Raw genomic sequence first — 21,916 nt, 5'->3', positions numbered from 1 at the left:
CTGTCATCAAAAAATCTTCTGGCATGTAACGTATCTTATTTTTCTTGAAATAAGAATCACATATCTGTTGCTAGGGATAGAAAAACTGTATAATAAGGAGGCACTACGCTGAATGCGGCTACAGTTCAATTGTTTTAACTCAATTACTGACCCACTATGGATATTTCCATACTGATATAGTTCTTACATGACTCTCCCAGTTCCCTCTGTACTTACCTTTATAGCTTAAACATCAACAAAAAGGTAAGAATGTTCCCATAGGTTGAATTCATCTGCTACTTTTTTTTTTTTTTTTAAACCGTGGGTTGCACTGATTCTAAATATGGTGTAAGTGGAACAAAATCTAGCAAACAGCATTCTATCCAGGCTGCATTGGAGCAATTCTAATAAAAGAAGGCAGTGCTGCTAAGGGAGAAGTGCTAGGAATCTCCCAGGGAAGCCCCAGGTAAGTGTAAAGAAGTCTAATTGTTGGTGAGGAGAGAATACAAAATTATCTTAGGTAGTCTCTGGCTCAACAACATTATGTTATGGATGAAATACATTAAAATCAGCTAACTTTAATTTCTAGAAGTTTATTTCTGAGGCTCATGTATAGCACAATTTGCTCTACTGAATTATCTTTGACTATATAATTTTAAAGTCTGGAAAATATTGTGTTTTAGTAGTCACAGAAATATTATAATGAAAATTGAGTTCTATTTTCATTTGGAGTGAAAATGCATGCCAAGTTGAATTCAAACATTGAGTATAGTTTTCAATAAATTCTAAGATAAAAATAGCATATTTGATTCCCTAGAAAAGAGCAATGTTTCTATTTTATAGTGACCTTAATGCTAGTTGTCTTGATTTAAAGAGAATCAGGGTGAAACACATATATATATCAGTACAACCAAGGGCCATAAATGGTAAATGCTGAGATGATTGATATTGTGATTTTTAAGTTTTATTTATTAAATTCAAACATTTTTTGATCATCTACTTTCCACAAAGAACTGTGACAGACTCTGAGAGGACTAAAAGGCATCAACTTAAATTTTAACATGCATTTATTAAATTTATATGCAGATGACTACACTACTGCAATTACAGAAATGAGTAAGAACATACTCTCAAGATCTTACAATCATTGGTTAGGGTGAAAGTATTTCTTCTGTCTTTATGAAAAATTAAAAAGTTAGAAAATCTTGAAGTATTTTGCCACCTTAAAACAACTACTCACCCAACATTTGTACTAAAATAGGCTTTTGCTTGTTTTAAAAGAAATTCTAGATGAGTTTATATTTTTACAATACTGTATCTCATCTCAAATAAATTTATACATTCTTTACCCCATCTAAACTTGCATGCAAAATAAGAACCGGCAAGCCTTCAAACTTCAATCACAGTATTCCATAGGCTATATTTTAAATCTATTGCATTAGTTGAAATTTATTTTGCAGAGTATGTTAACAAATAGATTCTAACATTTAAAAAATCATTACGATTTTTTTCTGTTTTTTGTCTTCCAAATTACTCTGAGCAGTGAATTACTGGAGGGAAAATACCCACATCTAACATTGTGTCTGGTGCCAGTCTCAGATTTATGCCAAACGCCAGTAGGTATTCAAAAGTGTGGTCCCTTTAAAACAGCAGGCCGGATATCACCTTTCTGTCTTCAAAGATTCAAACCAGACTTCCAATCTGGGATTTCTCTACAGAGGGTTGGCTGCTTCCCAGTTAATGTGAGTTTTGTAAAATTTGCATTTCATGAGAACAGTGTTGTGTAAACATATATTGTGTCACTTTACCTGCTATTTACTGAAATCAGAGAGTTTAGCCTTCGAAATTTATGGTTCTCTGGAGCTATCATAAATCAATCAGTCATACGAATGGACTAGCTATAGACTTGGGATATCAATAAAACTAGGCAGTGAAATTTGCCTATAATTATACTATATTTAGATTAATAGTTATTACTATCAAAAACATTTTTCCCCCAAAACACCTCAAGGGTAAAACAGAATGGTAAAGTTTTTTTCAGGATGATGAATTTTCAAACATTTCCAAGAGCATAATCACCTATTTTAAGTACTGTAAACTCTGTTATATTTCATTTGGATAAGTATCTAATAAGCAATTATTACATATCCTCTCATTTAAATTACCACTGAAAACTAGAAATAATCTTTATTTAATATGACTGTTTTTAACACCATATGGAAGGGGAAATAACTAAATGAAAATTGTTCACGTAAATGTGATGGGAGTGGGGGGGGAGCAGTATTTCTTGACATGTGGCATGTCACTCAGGAAAGTAAAAGGCCCATCATATCCAAAATGCCAGCTTGGATATTCCCTTGCCACCCACTTGACGAACAGACATACCACATGGCATTAAATGCTGCAACCTTTCCTAAAAATGCCACTTGGATTGGTCCGCTGTGGTGAGTATATAAGAACTCTTGGTCTGTCTCTTGAGTTTGTGAGTTCAAAGGGAAGAATCCAGTAAATAACACTGGCTAAATTTTGCCCTCAGATGTTTGGCATAAATGATTTGTGAGGATATTGGAACCTTTGGCTGTTTTCACACCAATGAAATAAATTATGCTACTTGAAAAAAATTCTACAGAACATAATGCTACACAGTCACATTCGACTTTTTGCAAAAGTATCAAAGAATATCTTTTAGAAGCAGTGCTTATGAAGCCCTACATACTCCTTAGATATTTCCCACGGATTTATTCTCTTGGCTAGTAGGAAAACAATCTTATTATATTATTTATTCTTCATAAATACAATGTATATAATATAAAACATTTCGTGCACATGTTTCCAACAATTTCATTTTCTTTGCATCTTTACACAAGGTAGTAGCTCATAACTCTTTCTGTGGACATGTATTTTCCAGTTTTCTACACTTTATGTGTTCACATGTTGTAAAAACATATTTAAAAATTGAATTACCAGTAAAAATATTGAATGCACAGGTCATTATGCTCCCACAAATGCAAAATACATTGAAAAATTATATAAACAGATCATTACATATGAAAGTAATATGAGGCATATATTTTCTTCTATTATTTATTTTCTCCCTAAAGAGTTCTGATTGATTAACTCTCAAGAGACAAAATGTAATTTTATAAAACCACTGTATTGTTCAGATTTAGGAGACAACCTAAGAAGATGATTCTGAGTAGGTAGGATTTTTGCTTTTACTGTTATGTGAAAAAGACGGCACAATTAAATGACAGATTGTTACATATCTCCTTAACAAGAGGGGCAAACTGATACTACAAGCAGCCAGAACAACATAATTAAAATAGAATTCCAAGGTTATATTAATAGAGTAATAAGTTAATTAAAACCAAGATCAACTGAACTTTCTATTTACACCAGTTCAGACAGCCCAAGAGGAAAAGAACTCTATTTTAGAGACATATGTGACTCTTTGAGCTTCTGTCATCCAGGTGCCATTTCTGATGGAGCACATGTGCAATGAACAGTTGGCAAAGAAGGAAAAAGATTACTGTAGATGTATGTGCAGATAGTCTCTCTAATGATATAAAATACTTCCAGAAAGAGAGCAGGGCTTTGTCGGAAAATAAAAAATTTCCCATGACTTTTTGTTCTTTCTGAATGTGATTTGAGTATGTTTCTGTAAATAAGAATATATACTAAATTATGATGTATATAGAACAAAAACAGACTTAGTAATCTGGAAGTGATGGAATTATATACATAAATTGGCAATGACATTTGAAACATTTAGGATCTGGTTTCCATTTCATCTAAATGTATCATGTATAGGGTGGCTGTCAAAGTAGAAAGATATATAAAAGTATCTAGTAGCACATATTATACTGCATTGCTAGGTAAGGTTCTTTTCTTGATATCCTATGCAACTATTTAAAATCATATGTCTGCAAACTGAAAATATTAGCAGAAAGAATTAAAGATGTTACAGGTTCAGTATTGAAAGTTTTGGTCCCAAAGGGTGCTTTCATAAAGTTATTTCTCTTTCATGCATTGATTGCTGCTTAGCTAATCTTCATCTTGGTCCAGATCAGGGTCAACATCTGTGGTGAGTCTGAGATAAAAGAAAGCATAGAAAGCCAGTAGTAGCGCCAATATAGCTGCAAGTACAAGGCCAACTTCCTGGGAAGAAAAAAAAAGTAGACTTGAAATTGATGAAAAAAGATTGGTTAATGTTATTAGTTTCACCAGATAATATAACCATACTATTCCATTGTCTAGAATTAATAATTTGAATCTAATAATCATATCCTTTTTACAATTTTTTGCCATTAAGAAACTTGTTTTGTGCTTGGCAAGTCCCAATGAAATGGCAAATGCATCAGTGGGTGAGTCATTGGTATTATTATTTCTAGCTAATTTGTTTTTTCCTAATAGTAATACTAAAAATGTATCATTTTAATATATTTTTATAGTTTGGATATCAGGATGTTCGATACAAGCAATGCAGTTTGTATCTACACAGTTGATCTGTTTTCTATTTGAGTGTGTTTAACTTTATTTATGGCTTCAACATATTCAGTATTAATGATAGCATTTGGGCACAGTTTTTTTTTTTTAATTATCATTCCTTTTCATTGTAAAGAAACAGTTGTAACTGGTCTCTAGATTATATTACAGTACAGTTTATCACAACTGTGAAGGATGGGTCCAGATTTTTCATTTGTGATGTGATGTGGACTAAATTAATCAACTGTATTGAAATAATGATAAAAAATTTATTCATATATTATAAAAATCATATTATCTCTCAAAAAGTATGTGTATGTATATATCTCTCTGTGTGTATACCTTCCAGAACTTTCCTAACATTAACATATCATTTGGCCAAATCAAAAAAAAAGCAAATAGAGTGCCAGTTCAGTATCCTAAAGGGCCTAATACTATATTCTAATTTCTACTGTGTATTATGCCCTTTACCTGGCACTGTTTTACAGAGAAGCAATTTATTTGCATTTACATGAATATAGTTTACATTTCACAAGAAGGTAGTCGGTAATAATAAACTTTAAAAGCATTAAAATGAATTTGGCTTATAATCAACATGGAATTTTTACATGAATGTTGAATTTATAAATAGATATTTTGTACAGATTTTTAGTTTCACAATTATATTTATTTAGATGTCCAAACTATGAAAATAAATACTAATAAAAACCAAGAGGTTGAAAAACTCAGTGTCAAAAATTTTTGTAAGATTTCATTTTTTAAATCTAATATACCAATATAATGTCAAAGGAAAGTGAATTTTTTCTTTGTTGCAGTTGAAACACTTTGGCATCTCAAAAGGGCATGGCAGCATCAGACAGGTTTCATTTATTTTCTTATATCCACAGCTGTGCTCCCAGACCCATCTGGTTACACAGCTACTAATTTTAAGAGGATGTAATAAACAAGTGACACACAACTGCAAACTCCATCTGTTCCGTATAGTGGACAACAAAACTGTTCGACAGCAGTCCCCATTCACCCAATCTTAATGCAAGAATTAAGTTTGTACTCTTGATTGGAGGCCATGATTCATATCTTATTGATAATCAGTTCTAATTGCTGCTTTTCAATTCCTTGTCCTTAAAACAACTCTGTATCATTTCACTATACATTTTCAGAACACCCAGAGGCATGAAAAGGCATTTAAGGGGTAGGAAGCAGAGAATATTCATAGAATACCACTTCAGAAGACCCATTAATTCATTACATCTGTTCAATGTACAGTGTGGGTGTGGCTTAAAGGTACTAGGTGGAAATGTATAGCCAATAATTTTCTTCAAAAATTATCTCTTCATTGAGGAGACAAGCATTGTAGAGGCTGAGTGTCTGGAGTGTTGAAACAATGGTAAAACTTGAAAATAATGCTTACAGGATGCTGGTGACACCAACCATAACTTAGAGACCTACAGGCATTTATGATTCCCTTGCCCCCTTTGGCTATTTTTAGCTTTAAATCATAAAGAACAAAAAAGAACAAACATAACATTTCAAGCTGGCTCATCCCAAGGGGTTGCTGGCAGGATCTGGTTGGCACTTGAATATTTTATTTACGTAACAAGACTAAAATTGTGATCCTTATTCTTTCATTATAATTATGCTTTTCATATAAACCTTTTAAATATAAAAATCAACTCATTAACAAATGTAAGTCCTTTCCATCTAAATGCTAGAAAATTGGTATTTGCATTCTGAATAAAAGTTAGTGATGCTGTAATTCTTGAAAAATAATCTTTTAATTGAGCAGCAACTAAATAGCAAACTTAGTTGTGCAAACATTTTTTAGGTGGCACTCATTGCATTACTGGGTAATAAATTACGCGATTTTCTTTATATTTCTAAAACACAGAAAATAAAAAAGTACCTTCTTAGTAGAAATTAAGTCTAGGTTTCAGAACAATGTATTAATATCTTATGCGGATATTGCTAACTGTTCCCTCAGAACGCTTTCTATTACTAAACATACATTTACAAACAGCACTAAAAGCCTCGGAGGGTTAAGCCCCTATTGTATAATTTTTCCTATCTCTAGCCCATGATTTCTCAATCAGTACTGTTGATTTGATATGGTAATTAAATCTATACGTGATTTCTTGCATAAGCTCTTCCAAGATGATCATGTCTTATTCATCTTTCTTTTCACAGGTGCTATACTATTATAATATTTATTGTAATTTATAATAATGAAAGAGTGAGTAAAATTTATATAATCTTTATACAGGGATATTGAAATTCGTAATGTTTTTAAAACTTTACAACACTAATATGCATAATACTATCTCAAAGCCAATCTGAGAACATTTTGTAATATATAATATGGCAACACAACGCTCACTCTAGGAGGGTATCTTAAGGCCGATGACAAACACTGAAGGAGAGACTGACTTACACAAAGTGGGAATGGCTAATTCAAACAAATGTTGTCTCAATCAGCTAATAATTCATAAATGACTTCTATGTGTTCAATTCAACGTTCAGTGTTTCTAGTGTATTATTGAACTCTCCTGACAACATTATGAGGTAAATGGCAAAATTTCCATTTTATAAATGTGCTAACTTAGACTTAGCTAGATTATGGCAAAACGAAGGGGCAAAGGAGATAGGATTCTAGGCCTCCTTATCCTGAGCTCAGTGCTGTTCTCATTGCTGTTATTCTTCTACCCATGCATCTGTTCATATTTTCTATAGATTTGAATTCTATGAAGAGTATATCTATGATTCATTCAAAATACTATGTAGTAAAGTGATAAGATATTACAATATTACGATCATTCTATATCAACTAGATAAGAGTAAAATATGTTTGATGTTCATTAGTCCTTAGTTGCTTCTCTGACATTATCAATATGGATAAAATCACTCACTGGGGAAATTAAAAAGCATTAAATGGCAATTGCTGAAAGAAACTTTGTTATTTAAAATCCTATGCCAAAATGACAAGGCAATCAAAGTTTGACAGGGCAAACTAATTAGTATGCCAGATTTGAAATGTAAAACATCTTCAAGGTCCTGATTCTAAAAAGTTTCATATCATCTTAATAGGCTCTTCACATAAATTTTCAAGCCAAGTAAGTAATATTTAAGGTTAAGGTTTTTGTTTTCCACAGGTTTACAAATCAAAATGATATGCTAGCTTATTAAAAAGGAGCTATATTCTGCTGTCAGTTTGAAAGTTTTCTGTTGACACTTTAAATATTAAATAAAATCTAAGAAAAATGTTTTCTCCTAGAAAGATTAGCAAATTCTACAGTGTTTTGAAAAAGATACTAGATAACTGCACTATAAGGCAGGCCTTATCTCATACTGGGAACATTATTATTTCTTCAAATTTAAAGAATAACAACAATTATAGGAGCAAATGTATACAAAGGTGTGTGTATAAAGGTGGTATATAAATAAATAAATAGCTGCACTATTTCTCAAATCCTAATATCTAAATTCTCATCATATTGTGCCACAAGTGGTTTTTGTTACTCCGTATTTTTCTAAGAAACAAACAAACTAAAAAAACAAATATCCCACTGTACTGTGAAAGATAAAAGTAAGTGACATACTGCCTTTGAGGGCAATGACAGACAATGTTCTCGCTTCAAGAAATGGTCATCAAATAACCAAATGTAAAAGTTTAAAAAACTCAACACTGCTTTTTAAAAAAGTCACGTCATAAAGAATTTTTTTAATGAATGAAATTTCACATGAAATTAGAAAAATACTTCAAAAGATGAATCTTCTCTCGTTTGAACAAAAAGGCAATTTACTTTTCTTTTCAATGAAAACTGACACACAGCACTGAAGAAATGGTGTTGTGCAAACATACTGCATCACATGGCAATGCTTGATCAAAATCAGCAATCAGGAGCGAAAAGAAGGCAGTGTTTCGTGATCATAATAGCAAATTCTGGAAGACAACCAAATATATCATCTGGCAGTTCAACAGCTGTTACAGCTTGGTAGTAATACCTTGGCATTTGCTGTAAGCTATAACTCAGAAAAATTGATTTTTCATCTGCCAGATAAAACCCAAAATCTCCTTTTAACATGTTAATATTTAAATAAAATATATGTACTGGTCATTTTTGTTTTACACCTTTAATAGTAGAGTTGCCAAATTAACTCTTCTATTAATAGTTTAATTCAACTCTAAATACCTGGCAAAAGGTTGACATGGTCAATAATTTAAATGCAATTTGTTGAGCTTCATTGTGTTAGCACATTAAATTAATATCTGCTAACATCATTCTCAGTTGTATTTATCCCTCTTAAGCAGATAAAACACTGGTATTCTGAAAGAACAAGTTTAGGAATGCCATTATAATTTCATCAGAGAGTACTGACAACAATAAAATAAGTAGAGTAAAATTACATATATTAATGATCTCAGTGTATATAATTATAACTGCAATTTAAACAACTATAAAATGAAATTTATTGAAAAACGGAAGAAATTTCTGACGAACGCCACATACATCACTGAAATGTCTGAATAACACACACAGTAGCTAGAGAGAAAATAAATTGCACCTTTAAGTATAACTGATTCTCTTAAGTGACACTGTTTTAAGACCCTCCAAAATCTCAGAATAGGAAGGATGTTTTCCATTAAGTAAATTCTTTACAAAAACCTTCAAGTCTGGCATTCTATTTAGATTGTGAAATGTCATAAAACATTTAGAATTAAACATTTATGCAATCCAGTTTTAGAAAATGAAATAGCATGCACATATCAAATTTTAAAGTTATCAAATAGAGGTTTACCTTTATGCCTATTGCTGTTTTCTTTGCTTCTGCTTTTAATTTGGTTGCTCGTAAAATAGGTTTAGTTTTTTTATAATCCTGTTTACCTAAAAAGAAATAGTTTCAGACAATGAGTTATGCTTATATATAATTAAGTTTAACAATCATTTGAAATGTCAAAGAATGTTTAAATACAGTGAAACAGGGACACAGAGTTGCAAAGTAGTTTCCAGTTGTGGTAACCATAAACTTGTCACCAAAAGGTCAACTTTTCCTTCTCTTACTTTTTCAGGAAGAAGATACTGACGGACATCTTCGATTTGCTGTATAGTGAATGTCAAAAAAGATAAAAACTTGTTTTAGAGAACACAAAATTTAAAGTAAAGAAAAACCTTTTGGAGGTGGAGGCATTTGGAAACAAATGCATAAGTAAATGAGTATATATAAGATCCCATCAATAGGTAAAGTTAACTTTGTCTTCCTAAAAGTAACAGCTCATTATAAATGCATTTTATTATGGATATATTAAGCATTCAAAACATAAGTGAGAAATATCCCCAAGTTTTCTATATAATTATATTATGTAATTATATATACTGAGTAAAAGACTAAAGAAGAAACCTATAAATACTTAACTTTTAGCCTCACCTGAATTCATTAGAACAATATGTATTTAACTTTTATCTCCTCTTAATAGAGAACAAAATTAACATGGCTAGATAGAAGTTATAGGATAGCTACATTTAGATATTAGTTTGAATAATCTCTTCCACATTTCACAGCCAAAAATATGCGAAACTGAGTTGGTGCCACAAAATTTCCTTTGTGTATCATCTAGTGACTCCAGCAAAGAGTAAAAAAGTGGATTACACAGCCTGGGGAGAATATAGGTTTAACAACAAGAACCCGAGCAGTGAAAGCATTCATTAAAATGATATATCTTTTGTTAGCCAACTCTTAACTAGGAACTGAGGCAAAATGAGCCTCAAACATAAGTATAATATGTTATTCTCAGGAGGAGTTAATACATGATTGGATAATCTCTCTGGCTATTTTAGATTCTTATTTTGTTTTATTTTTATCCTTTCCCTTTCCTTTCGACGACCAGTTCCTTTACAAAACTCATCGCTACATTCCCTGCATCTAAATAATACAAATTCTAACTTTAATTTCCACACCTTCTTCACATTGAAATAAATTTAAAAGCAGTTGGTCTAAACTCAAGTATATCATAAAAAATTTAATGTGCAATACATCTTAATGTGTCTGCTAATAATTCAAAAGTATCTTTAAAGTTTCATATAGAGTTTTAGAACTAGAAATGGTAGTCAAATGAGAGTGAAATGGATGGGCGTAGTGAAGAAACACTGTATTTGTGTCCATTAGACACATAAAAGTGTTTGTTTGGCTGGAAAGCAAGGTATTTTGTTTTTAAATGATTGTATGCTCTTTCCTTAACTGCTATTGTATAGTAATAACTCTGAATCAATAAGCATGCAGAAGAATAATAAATATTACTTGATGATGGGGTTTGATGATCTAAAAATGAGCCAATTGTCATAATATGTATCAAATGATCTAAATTTAAATAATGGAATGAACAAAATACAGAAAAATGTTACTCTGACCCATTTTAAATGAGCAATATTTAATTTTGATGAAAAAATCTTGACAAGTGTTCACTCTAATTTCACATCTCCACAGTCAAACTATTCGTGTCATTATTCCTGCTGAGATATAAACAGTTCAGAACGATGAAAATGGTGACACATCAAAGGCCTCCAGTCAGGGTTACAAAGCAAGTTTCTAACGAGAATTCTAAAAGATATTTGAAGATTGCGGACTTATCACAAAGCAATTTCTTATTTTATCCTGTATATGCCCTATATTAATCTCTTGATGTGATGGTGGGGTTAGGAGGGAATAAACAGATGCAAGAGGATTATCTTAACTCATACTTTTTATACAGATATGAAATATTTTGGATAATGTATCTGTCATAAAACACACTCAAATATCTAAGAGTTAATACTAAACTGAGAACTTATCACTCTACTTCAACTGCCATAAAACCATTGGTTAAATATTCTATTCTAATATTCTATTTCAATTCAACTCTTATATTCTTAGAGAATAATACTTCCAGATTTGTATTCAAGTTGATATTAACATTTGAAACTGTACTGATAATAAAAAGACAGTATTAAAAGTTATTGTACACCTGGTACTTTTCCAAGCAGTGCATCTGTCATAAATTTAGTATTCTCCTTGTCGACTATGATATCCAAAAATGTATATTGTAAAATGTGGTTTTAGTTTACTAAGTGAAAACATTTACAGGAGTGTCTGCTAAGTTCTTTATAACTAAAACCAGATCGTTCCATTGTACCCAAAGAGGTTTTCAACATTATTTATGGCTTCAAGAAAGATACCTATGCCCACATGATGGTAAAAAATATAAAATACAGAAGTCCCTGCCTTCTGAGTACTTATACCCAGGGAAAAACACACACACACACTCTTATATAACCTAAATTTTATATGTAGACTGTTTCTTGAACAACTGATTCTGATTTTGGTTGTATCAGTGATGCAATAACCAAAGTAGCTATTTGACAGCTGCTCATTAAATCGTATGTGGATAAATCGTATGTGGAGAGAAAAACTTGATAATTCAAGCCTCTGAAGCCAATCTGGGGCCTCAATCAAGTCCAGTGCCTGAGCTTCCCTAGGAACAGGTCTACTGCATTTTTCTGAGTATGAACTACCCTTTTAGTTCTTTATGCGTTTCATAATTTTAAACTGAAAATCAAACATATTTGATAACGTAACGTGGAAACTCTGCAAATTAGATCACTCCTGAGGTTTGTTGTTACTGTTATTTGCTCTTTGTTGTTGTTGTTGTTAGAATACCTTTGTTTAGTAACTTTTCCGAACTAATTCTATAAAGACTGTATTCAATAGTATACGGTCACTGGAGTCTCTGCACAGTTACCTTAGTGGTCATCTGCTGTGGTTTGAATGTTTCCCACACAATTCATGTTGGAAACCTAATTTCCAGTGCAACAGTTTTGAGAGGTGGGATCTTTAAGAGGAGAGTGGATCAGGAGGACTCTGCTCTCATGAATAAATTAATGCCATTATTGTGAGAGTGGGTTAATTATCACGGAAGTTAGTTCATAATAGAAAGACAAATTCGGCTTACTTCCTCATTCTCTCTTGTGCATGCTCTTTTGCCCTTCTGCCTTCCACCATGGGGTAGTGCATTCACAAGGCCCTTGCCAGATGCAGGCCCCTTAAGCTTAGACTTCCCAGTCTCCACAATTGTAAGAAATAAATCTCTGTTCTTTATATATTTTCCAATTTCAGAGGTTTTGTTATAGCAGCACCAAATGGACTAAGACAGAAAACTGGTACCAAGAAGTAGGGGTGCTGCTATAACAAACACCTGGAAATGTGGAAGTGGCTTTGGAAATGTGCAACGGGGAGGGGGCTGGATGACTTTGAACGAGCAGGCTAGAAAAACCCTGTATTGCTATGAAGGAAGCATTAAATGTGATTCTGGGGGTGCTCAGAAGAAATGGTGAGCTGTAAGGAAAGTCTGAATCTTCTTAGGGGTTATTTAAGTGGTCATAATCAGAATATCCATAGAAACATGAAAAGTAAAGGCCATTTCGATGAGGTCTCAGATGGAAATGGGGGACATCATATTGGGACGTGGAGTAAAGGCCATCCTTGTTATAAATTGGCAAAGAACATAGCTGAATTGCTTCCATGTCAAAGACTTTATATGGAAGACAGAATTTATGAGCAATGGACTAAAGTATCTGCTAGAATAAATTTCTAAGCAAAATACTGAAGGAGTTGCATGACTGCCTTTGACCTCATATAGTGAGCAGTGCAAAAAAAAAGAAATGATTAAGAGGTAAAATTTACAATTAAAAGAGAAACAGAAGGGAAAGATATATAAAACTCTCAGCCTGGCCATGTAAAGAATTTTTAAAAAGTGTGTTGAGGAGAGAATACTAAAGGCATGACCAAGCAACCCTTTGCTAAAGAGATTACTAGGGAGAGAAGAGGACCAGGTGCTATTCATCAGGAGAATGAAAGACCCCCAAAGGCATTTCAGAGATCTCTGAGTCCAGAAGATCTTAAGGGCAAGGTCTCCAGAGAGGCCTCCAGGCTACCTCTGTATTCGCTACTTGGAGTTGCCTGGGGACTCTGTTTCTCACATTCCATCACAGCACCCCTCAGCCATGCCAGCTGTGGCTTCAGCAGGCCCAGGTGAAGCTTGTGCTGCAGCTCCAGGAGGCACAAGGGGTAAGTCTTAGCAGGGTTCATGTAGTGCCGATTCTGCAGACCTGCTGATTTCATGAGCTGTGAGGCCATGGAGGCCTCCAACTAGATTTCAAAACATGTTCTGGACAGACTGGGGGCCCAGGCAGAAACTTGTCGCAGGGATGAAGCCACGGGAGAGAGCCCTGACTAGGGCAATGCCTAGTGAAGCCACAGGAGAAAAGCCACCTCAGAGACTCAAGTATTATAGAGCTACCAGTGTGCAGTTGCAGCCTTGGAAAGAACCAGGCAAAAGACTCCAACCTCAGAGAGCTGCTAGGTCTTTGAGCCCAGTAAAGCCATATGGGGAGGGTTGCCTGAGGCCTTGGGGGCCCAATGCCTGCCCCAGTGTGACCAGGATGTGGGACATGGAGTCAAAGGATATTATTGTCCAGCTTTAAGATTTAATGTCGTTTTCCCTGTTGGGTTTTGGACTTGCTTGGAATCTGTTACTCCTTTTTTCTTGACTATTTCTCCCTTTTGGAATGGGAATATCTGTGGTATGCTTGTGCCAACATTGCATTTTTTTTCTTCTTTCTTTTTTAAATGTTGTTTCACTCTTGTCTCCCAGGTTGGAGTGCAATGGCACGATCCTGGCTCACTGCAACCTCCGCCTCCCAGGTTCAAGCAATTCTCCTGCCTCAGACTCCAAGTAGCTGGGATTACAGGCATGCACCACCACGCCTGGCTAATTTTTGTATTTTTAGTAGAGATGGCGTTTTGCCATATTGTCCAGGCTGGTCTTGAACTTTTTGGTATCCGGATTTCCTTTCTTTTGGGTATATACCTAGCAATAGCGTTGCTGAATCATCTGGTAGCTCCGTTTTTAGGTTTTTGGGGAACCTCCAAACTGTTTTCCATAGTGCTTGCACTAATTTACATTCCCACCAACAGTGTATGAGGTTTTCCTTTCCTCCACATCCTCACCAGCATTCGTTCTTGCACCTTTTGGATAAAAGCCATTTTAACTGGGGTGAGATGATATTTCATTGTATTTTTGATTTGCATTTCTCTGATGATTAACGATTTTGAGAACCTTTTCATATACCTGTTTGCAATTTGTATGCTCCTTTTGAGAAATGCCTATTCAGATCTTTTGCTCATTCAAAACTCAGATTATTAAACTTTGTCCTATTGGGTTGTTTGAGCTCCTTAAGTATGCCAGTTATTAATCCTTCGTTAGATAGTTTGCAAATACTTTCTCCCATTCTGTGGGTTGTCCCTTTCACTTTATTGGCAGTTTCCTTTGCTGTGCAGAAGCTTTTTAATGTGATGTAATCCCACTTCTCCATTTTTGGTTTGGTTGTCTGTGCTTGTGAACTACGATTCAAGAAATCTTTACCCAGTCCAATTTCCTGGAGAGTTTTCCTTTACTAGTTTCATAGTTTGAGGTTTCAGTCTTTAATCCATTTTGATTTGATTTTTGTATATGGTAAAAGATAGAGTTCTAGTTTCTGTGTTCTGAATATAGATATCCAGTTTCCACAGCACCATTGTTTGAAAGGACTGTTCATTCCTTAATATATGTTCCTAGTACCTTTTCAAAAATGAGCTCACTGTGATGAAATAATTTGTTTCTGGGTTCTCTATTCTGTTTCATTGGTGTATGTGTCTGGTTTTATGAGAGTAGTATGCTGTTTTGGTTGCTACAGTTCCGCAGTATAATCTGGAGTCAGTTAGTATGATTCTTCCAGATTTGTTCTTTTTGCTCAGGATGACTTAGGCAATTCTGAGGCTTTTTTGGTTTAATATAAATGTTAGGATTACTTTTTCCATTTCTGTAAAGAATTTCATTGGCATTTTGATAGAGATTGCATTGAATTTGTAGTTTGGTTTGGGTAATATAAACAATTTAGCAATACTGATTTTTCCAATAAAAAAACATGGAATATTTTTCCTTTTTTTGTGTGTGTTCTCTTCAAATTTTTATCATAGTTTTATAGCTTTCATTATAGAAATATTTAGCTTCTTTGCTTAAGTTTATTCCTAGGTATTTTGTTTTATTTGCAGTTATTGCAAATGGGATTACTTTCTCGATTTTTTTTTTTCGGACTCTTTGCTGTTGGCATATGGAAATCCTGCTGATTTTTGTATGTTGATTTTGTACAAAAATCAACTCTTGCAACTATACTTAAATTGCTTATTAGTTTCAATAGTTTCTCATAAAGTCTTTTGTTTTTTCCAAATAGAAGACCATATCATATGCAAACAAGGGTAATTTGATTTCTTCCTTTCCATTTTGGATGTCCTTTATTTCTTTCTTTTATCTGATTGCTCTATTTATGACTTCCAGTACTACGTTGAATAACAGTAGTGGAAAGTGAGCAGTCTTGTCTTGTTCCAGATCTTAGAGAAAGGGCTTTCAGTTTTATCATCCCCATTCGTATGATACTAGCTGTGGGTCTATCATATACAGTTTTTATTATGTTGAGGTATGTTCTTTCTATACCCAGTTTTTTTGAGGGGTTTTTTATCATGAAGAGATGTTAAATTTTTATCAAATGCTTTTTCACCATTAATGAAATGTTTATACAGTTTTTGTCCTTCATTCTGTTGATATGATGTATCACATTGTTTGATTTGTGTATGTTCAATCATCCTTGCACCCCTGGGATAAATCCCACTTGCTCATGGTGAATAATATTTTAATGTGTTGTTGGACTTTGGTTTACCAAAATTTGGTTGAGGATTTTTGCATCAATGTTCATCAGGGATACTGGCCTGTAGTTTTCTTTTTTAAATGTGTTCTTGTCTGCTTTTGGTATTACAGTAATACTGGCCTTGTAAAATCAGTTTGAAAGCATTCCTTTCTCCTCTATTGTTTGGAAGTTTGAGTAGGATTGGTATTATTTCCTCTTCAAATGTTTGGTAGAATCCAGCAATGAAGCCATCGGGTTCTGGGCTTTTCCTTGTTGAAAGATGTATTATGGCTTTGATCTCATTACTTGTTATTGTTCTATTCCGGTTTTGGATTTCTTCATGGTTCAATCTTAGTGAGTTGTATGAGTCTAGGAATTTATCCATTTCCTCTAGGTTAACTAATTTATTGGCATTCAGTTACCCAAAGTAGCTTCTACTTTTTTTTTTCTCTGAAATATCACTTGTGATGCCTCCTTTTTCATCTCTGATGACATGTGCCCCAAGTCCACTGGTTCTGAGTCCAGCACAACACGAGGACTTGCCAAGGAATTGCAGTCCTTGTGGCCTAGACTGCCTTTCACATTTATCTAAGATCCCAGAGACTTTTAGTCCATGGTGATGGGGCTTGCTAAAACTCAGGTTCGTACCACCAGGATAGAAGACTTGCCTCTGGCTAGGACTAGTCTAAATGCTCCCTCTGTGGGCACTAGCTAAGTTCTTCCCTGTGTGGCTTTCCACTGTGACAGGGCAACACTGAGTTCCAATGCAAATTCCCACAATCACTGCACTCTCCCTCCTGCAAATGCACAGATTCTCTCTCAACACCACATGGCCAATGGTGAAGTATGGGAAAGGGGTGGTGTAGGTGACTCAAGATTGTCTTTCAAATTCTCTTCAGTGCCTCTTTCCTTGATATGATGTTAAAGCCAGGTACCGGTTCACCTGTTTTTTGCTTCTTATGAAGGTGCTTTTTTGTATGGATAGTTGTTCAGTTTGGTCTTCCTGGGGGGGAATGATCACTAGAGGATTCTGTTCAGCCATTTTGCTCATGAGGCTAATTTCTTATATACAGCCTATATGTAAGTAATTTTATACAATTTCAGTGTGAAAATCTGTCCTTCAATTAGTGTATTTAGGTGTTCACATTTAATAAAACTATTGATATGTTTTCATTAAGGTCTAACATTTTATTGTTTGTTTTTCTTTGTTCCCTTGATTTTGTTGCTCTTTCATTTTCCTTCTTTCTGGATTACTTGAACACTTTTTAGCATTCCATTTAAATTATGTATTGTGATTTTGACTCTAGATCAATGTTTTAATGGTTGCCCTAGAAATTATAAAATATATACCTAACTTTCCAGACTAACTCAAATCAATTTTTATTCAATTTCCTATTTTTAAATATATTCTAAATTATGTTCAAAATTTTAACATTTTAAAAACTTTAGTAATCCAATACATTTCACATTTTAATGTAATGGAAATAAGAAGTGCATTCATTTTTAGTGTTGGTTTTCCTAATTATTATTTATATCATTTGACTTTGCTGTGCTCATTTAAGAGCAGCTTCAACATTTGTCATTGTTATGGAAGTTTTATCCAGACAGTAGATTTTTTTAAATAATTCAAGCACTTAAATGTCTACATATAAAGAATTATATAAGTGAATATACTATTGTAGCATAGGTGTTTTTGATAATTAAATGCCAGGCAAGATATTGGTGTCTCTGCTTGATGCATATTCTTATTATAGCCTAATAGTTTTGCTATAAAAAGTGAAAGGTACATGCATAGTTAGGAGGATTATTATACCCTGGTTGCTGACATTTTATATTAATAATAAAAACTGCAGGCTCTATGTGCCTGTGATTCTGTTGCAGAATAAAATTTCCTATTGCTCTTCTCATGTTGTGATCAGTTTAATTGAAGAGTATCCTGAAATTGCTTGATCTATAATAAGATACCTATCATACTTAACTATTTATTTCTATCAATAATTTTTTCCCAATAGTGTGTGACCAAAACAAAGCACAGAAATGAGTATTACATTCAGGTTGATAACTAATGTGTAAATGAAACAGGTCAAGTGCCTGTTAATCCAACCCTTGTGTAAAAGACAAATAATAAACAAACAAAAATTGTTCAATTTATCAGGTGATAAAAAGCACTAAAAGGAATACACTTGTCAACGGGCAGACAATGATAGCAAGATATGTATTGTTTTAGATATGGCAGTCAAAGAAGTACTCCTTAATAAGATTTCATTTGAGCTTATACTCGAATGGAGTTAGGAAAGAAGCCATGTGGGTAGATGATAGAAACAATTTCAATATTGGAAATATCAAAGTGCAAAGATCCAAAGACCACTAATTCCCAGAAGGAGTTTAACAGATCAGTTTACTTAAAAAAATAAATTCCTAATGGCAGACTCAGTGATCCAGAACAGACCCTGTGTTCATTTCCCAATTTTTGAATACATGGGCTCAAATGATAATGGAAATAGGATCTCCAGCTTGGCTCCCCAATATGTGATCTAACAGCTATTTTGTTAGTGAGTGTGAGGTAGAACTATTACTCCCTTTCTTTACTAAAAAAGAAAAGGAAATGTATACTCCTGGGGAAATTTCAGAGGTTGACTATATGATGAAAAACTTTATATATGCAGTCACACTGATTATTTTCACTTGCCTGTTTATTTCCTCACTGTGATTCATTATATCATGGAAACCAACTGAGTACTACTGAAAATTTAAAATTATAGTAGAATTTTCTTACTGTACCAGAATGACAAAGTCCCTAGTACATGGCAATAACTAGTTAATTAACTAACCAAGCCAATGCATTTTTCTCAGACCTGATCACAGATACTGCAAGAGGCTGTCTGTCCTTACTGGAAAGGACAGCAGTATACTTACAGTCCTACTGCAGGAGTAGGTAAACTCCACATCTCAGTGTTAAAAACATGATTCACAGAGATTTTAACTGCTTCACAACCACACAGTATATCACAATGACAATGATATGATATAAGTCTTGGAGAAGCCTTGGAAGGTGTCTGAGACACCTCATTCAGATATATACATAAGAGAGACAATAATAAACATTCTTTTAAAAGAGGTTTGCTACCTAAATCTAATTTATGGAGGTCTGCATGTTGGAATTGTCTCCCAGAATTAAAGATTAACTTGCCACACCCTATTTACCATTACCATCGCCAGCAAGCACGGTGCATAGGCTCAACTTCTTAAAAAAACAAAAACAACACTCACATTACTTGATTATGTCACACATCCATACTTACGATACAACACTCTTCTACTAGGTATATGTTGCAGGGAAACTTGTAAACCGATGAACAGACATGTCTAAAAATATTCATAGAAGCATTGTTCATAACAGCATTCATAGAAAAAAAACCAAGAATAATCGATAACTGTCCAAAACCCGGAGACTGGAAGAAAAATACCAGTATATAGAAACAATGGAATGCCATAAAGCATAGAAAATGAATGAACTATATCAACAGCCATCAACAAGAATAAAACTCTAAAACATGATATTCAGTAAAAGCAAATTTTGTAACAATATACACAACATGATTTCATTTATATAAAGATCATCTATATAAACTGACAAAACTAAGTGATAGATTTCTGGCACAAATTTAAGTGGCAAGTACTTAAATATAATTAATACAAAATTAATATTGTGGTTATCTCTCGGAAAGATGGAGGGCATTGCAATTATGATGGAGTACATAAAAGGCTTCTCAGCTATTGGTGTATTTTCAATGTTTAACTTGGATGATGGATACATGGTTGTTCATGTTCTTGTTTTTTAAACCTATAGTACCTATTTTATCTATGTAGGGGACCTGAAAAGCTCCTAGAGTTGAGTAGAGCATGGAACAATAAAAGGCTCTCCAGTAGATTGCTGTGACAGATACTCTATCTCTTGGAGTCTATGACATAGTAGAATCAGTGGAATCTGAAGTACTGTTAGCTAACTGAGACACAGAAGCTACCCTTCAGCAGGTTCGAATAAAAGAAAAGTGTCAGTCTCCAGGCTTTTGGAACAGTGCCATACCCCCTTCGGCAAGTAGCAGCTGCTAAGAAACAACTCCTGGATTGCTACCAAAAGGATGGAGAACTGACTACCTTGTCATGAGACTCAGGAATCATCTGGCCTGAGCTACCAGTCATGAACTGGAGGTTATCTAGTTCAATAAACTACAAGATTAGGTACACAATTTTAACATTTAAAATGTTTGTAGATAGACCTTTATCATATTCTCACACCAGCTAGAAATAGACTGCTATGGTATTAGAGCAATCATTGAAGATGGACCCAAAGGACAACAAAAAAGGGAAATTGTCCCAGTGGCCAAAGTTTGAGTAGTGTATTTTGTTCGGTTTATCTGGAAACAGAGGTAACCTAAGAAAAGATACAATGCTAGTTCTCCTGAATTGAAAGCTGAGCCAGCCACCTAGGCAGTCTGAATTCTACATACCTGTGCGCAAACTAGTAAAATGCGCAATCATAGTGTTGGCTGAGGTAATTTGTGCTGATTATCAAGATCCGTTGAAATGGTTTGTTAATACATAGCACATGCCAAAAGGAATATGGGAAGAGGTAAGGAAATTCCTGGGACAACTCAAGTATGACTTCAACCAATCATAAAATTTAATACCATTTAAAAAATTTTAAAGGCAAAGACCCTCAGCAAACTAAGATTCTTGAACTGAGATTCAAACTAAGAATATCTAAAATGAATACTGAAGGGAAGTCATGAGTTACAACTATTATGACCAACTAGAGAATTGAGAATGATAGCCTGAACCTGTATTTCTTTGCTTGCTCCTAGAATGTAACACTCATCTTCCCCATACAACCAATTCCCCTGTAAAGTCACCATTATCAAAATTTTAAAAACACTTCTTCCTCTTCCTTTAGGCCAAATCACAACATAATAAAAGGAAGACTACTAACACGGTGAAACCCCATCTCTACTAAAAATTAAAAAAAAAAAAAGAATTAGCCGAGCGTGGTGGCGGGTGCCGAGATGGCGCCACTGCACTCCAGCCTGGGAGACAGAGCCAGACTCCGCCTCAAAAAGAACAACAGCAGCAAAAAAAATCCTAGACTTAGTGAACAGCAGCTCAAGCTTGTTTGGGATGTATGTTTGGGTAGCTGTGGAGGATGCTGGAGACATTCTTAGATCATTTTCAGAATTATTTTCATTGTAAATGACAGAAATCCATCTTGAAATAACTTGAAAATGGGAGAGAAAGAGATTGAGATTGATTGATTGATTCCAAAAGACAAGGGAAAAGGAAAATTTGTGGAGGTATTGACATAAGTTGAAATTTTGACACTGAAGGACTTTCTCTTTCTACCATCATTTCTATTTCTTGTTTTTCTCTGGAATCATGGCTATTTCCATCTGTGGCTCACATCCTATAAAACTAAGACGAAAGTGGAATAGATACTTCAGCCTGGGATCATTTTAAACATCGTTCTCAGGCCCTAAAAGATTACCTTTGTGAATGGTTTCTTCCAATTACATAAGACTAACATTCACTTAACAACGTGTGTATAGCTACCAATTCAAGCAAATTTAACAAACCAAACTAGTGCTTCTCTGTGTCCTCCTGTTAAATATGGTTTAAAAATATATACTTGAAAACTCAAGGTACATAATCAA

General features: G+C 34.0%; 1 protein-coding gene across 8 annotated transcripts in view; it reads right to left on the bottom strand.

The window, feature by feature from the left end:
- Positions 1 to 925: 925 nt before the first annotated feature.
- LOC105497260 (triple QxxK/R motif containing) overlaps positions 926 to 21,916 on the bottom strand; it is a 69,846-nt gene continuing 48,855 nt past the window's right edge. For all 8 annotated transcript variants that reach the window (XM_011768254.2, XM_011768255.2, XM_011768257.2 and 5 more), the window contains 2 exons: positions 9,259 to 9,344; positions 926 to 4,137 (listed from right to left, as the gene is read on the bottom strand). In XM_011768254.2, coding sequence (XP_011766556.1) covers positions 4,024 to 4,137; positions 9,259 to 9,344 — 200 coding nt within the window. In that variant the 3' untranslated portion in view covers positions 926 to 4,023. The remainder of the gene's footprint in view (positions 4,138 to 9,258; positions 9,345 to 21,916) is intronic.

Source organism: Macaca nemestrina, chromosome 8 (assembly GCF_043159975.1).
Source record: "Macaca nemestrina isolate mMacNem1 chromosome 8, mMacNem.hap1, whole genome shotgun sequence".
Taxonomy (NCBI): domain Eukaryota; kingdom Metazoa; phylum Chordata; class Mammalia; order Primates; family Cercopithecidae; genus Macaca; species Macaca nemestrina.
This window is presented reverse-complemented; position numbering and strand designations above follow the sequence as displayed.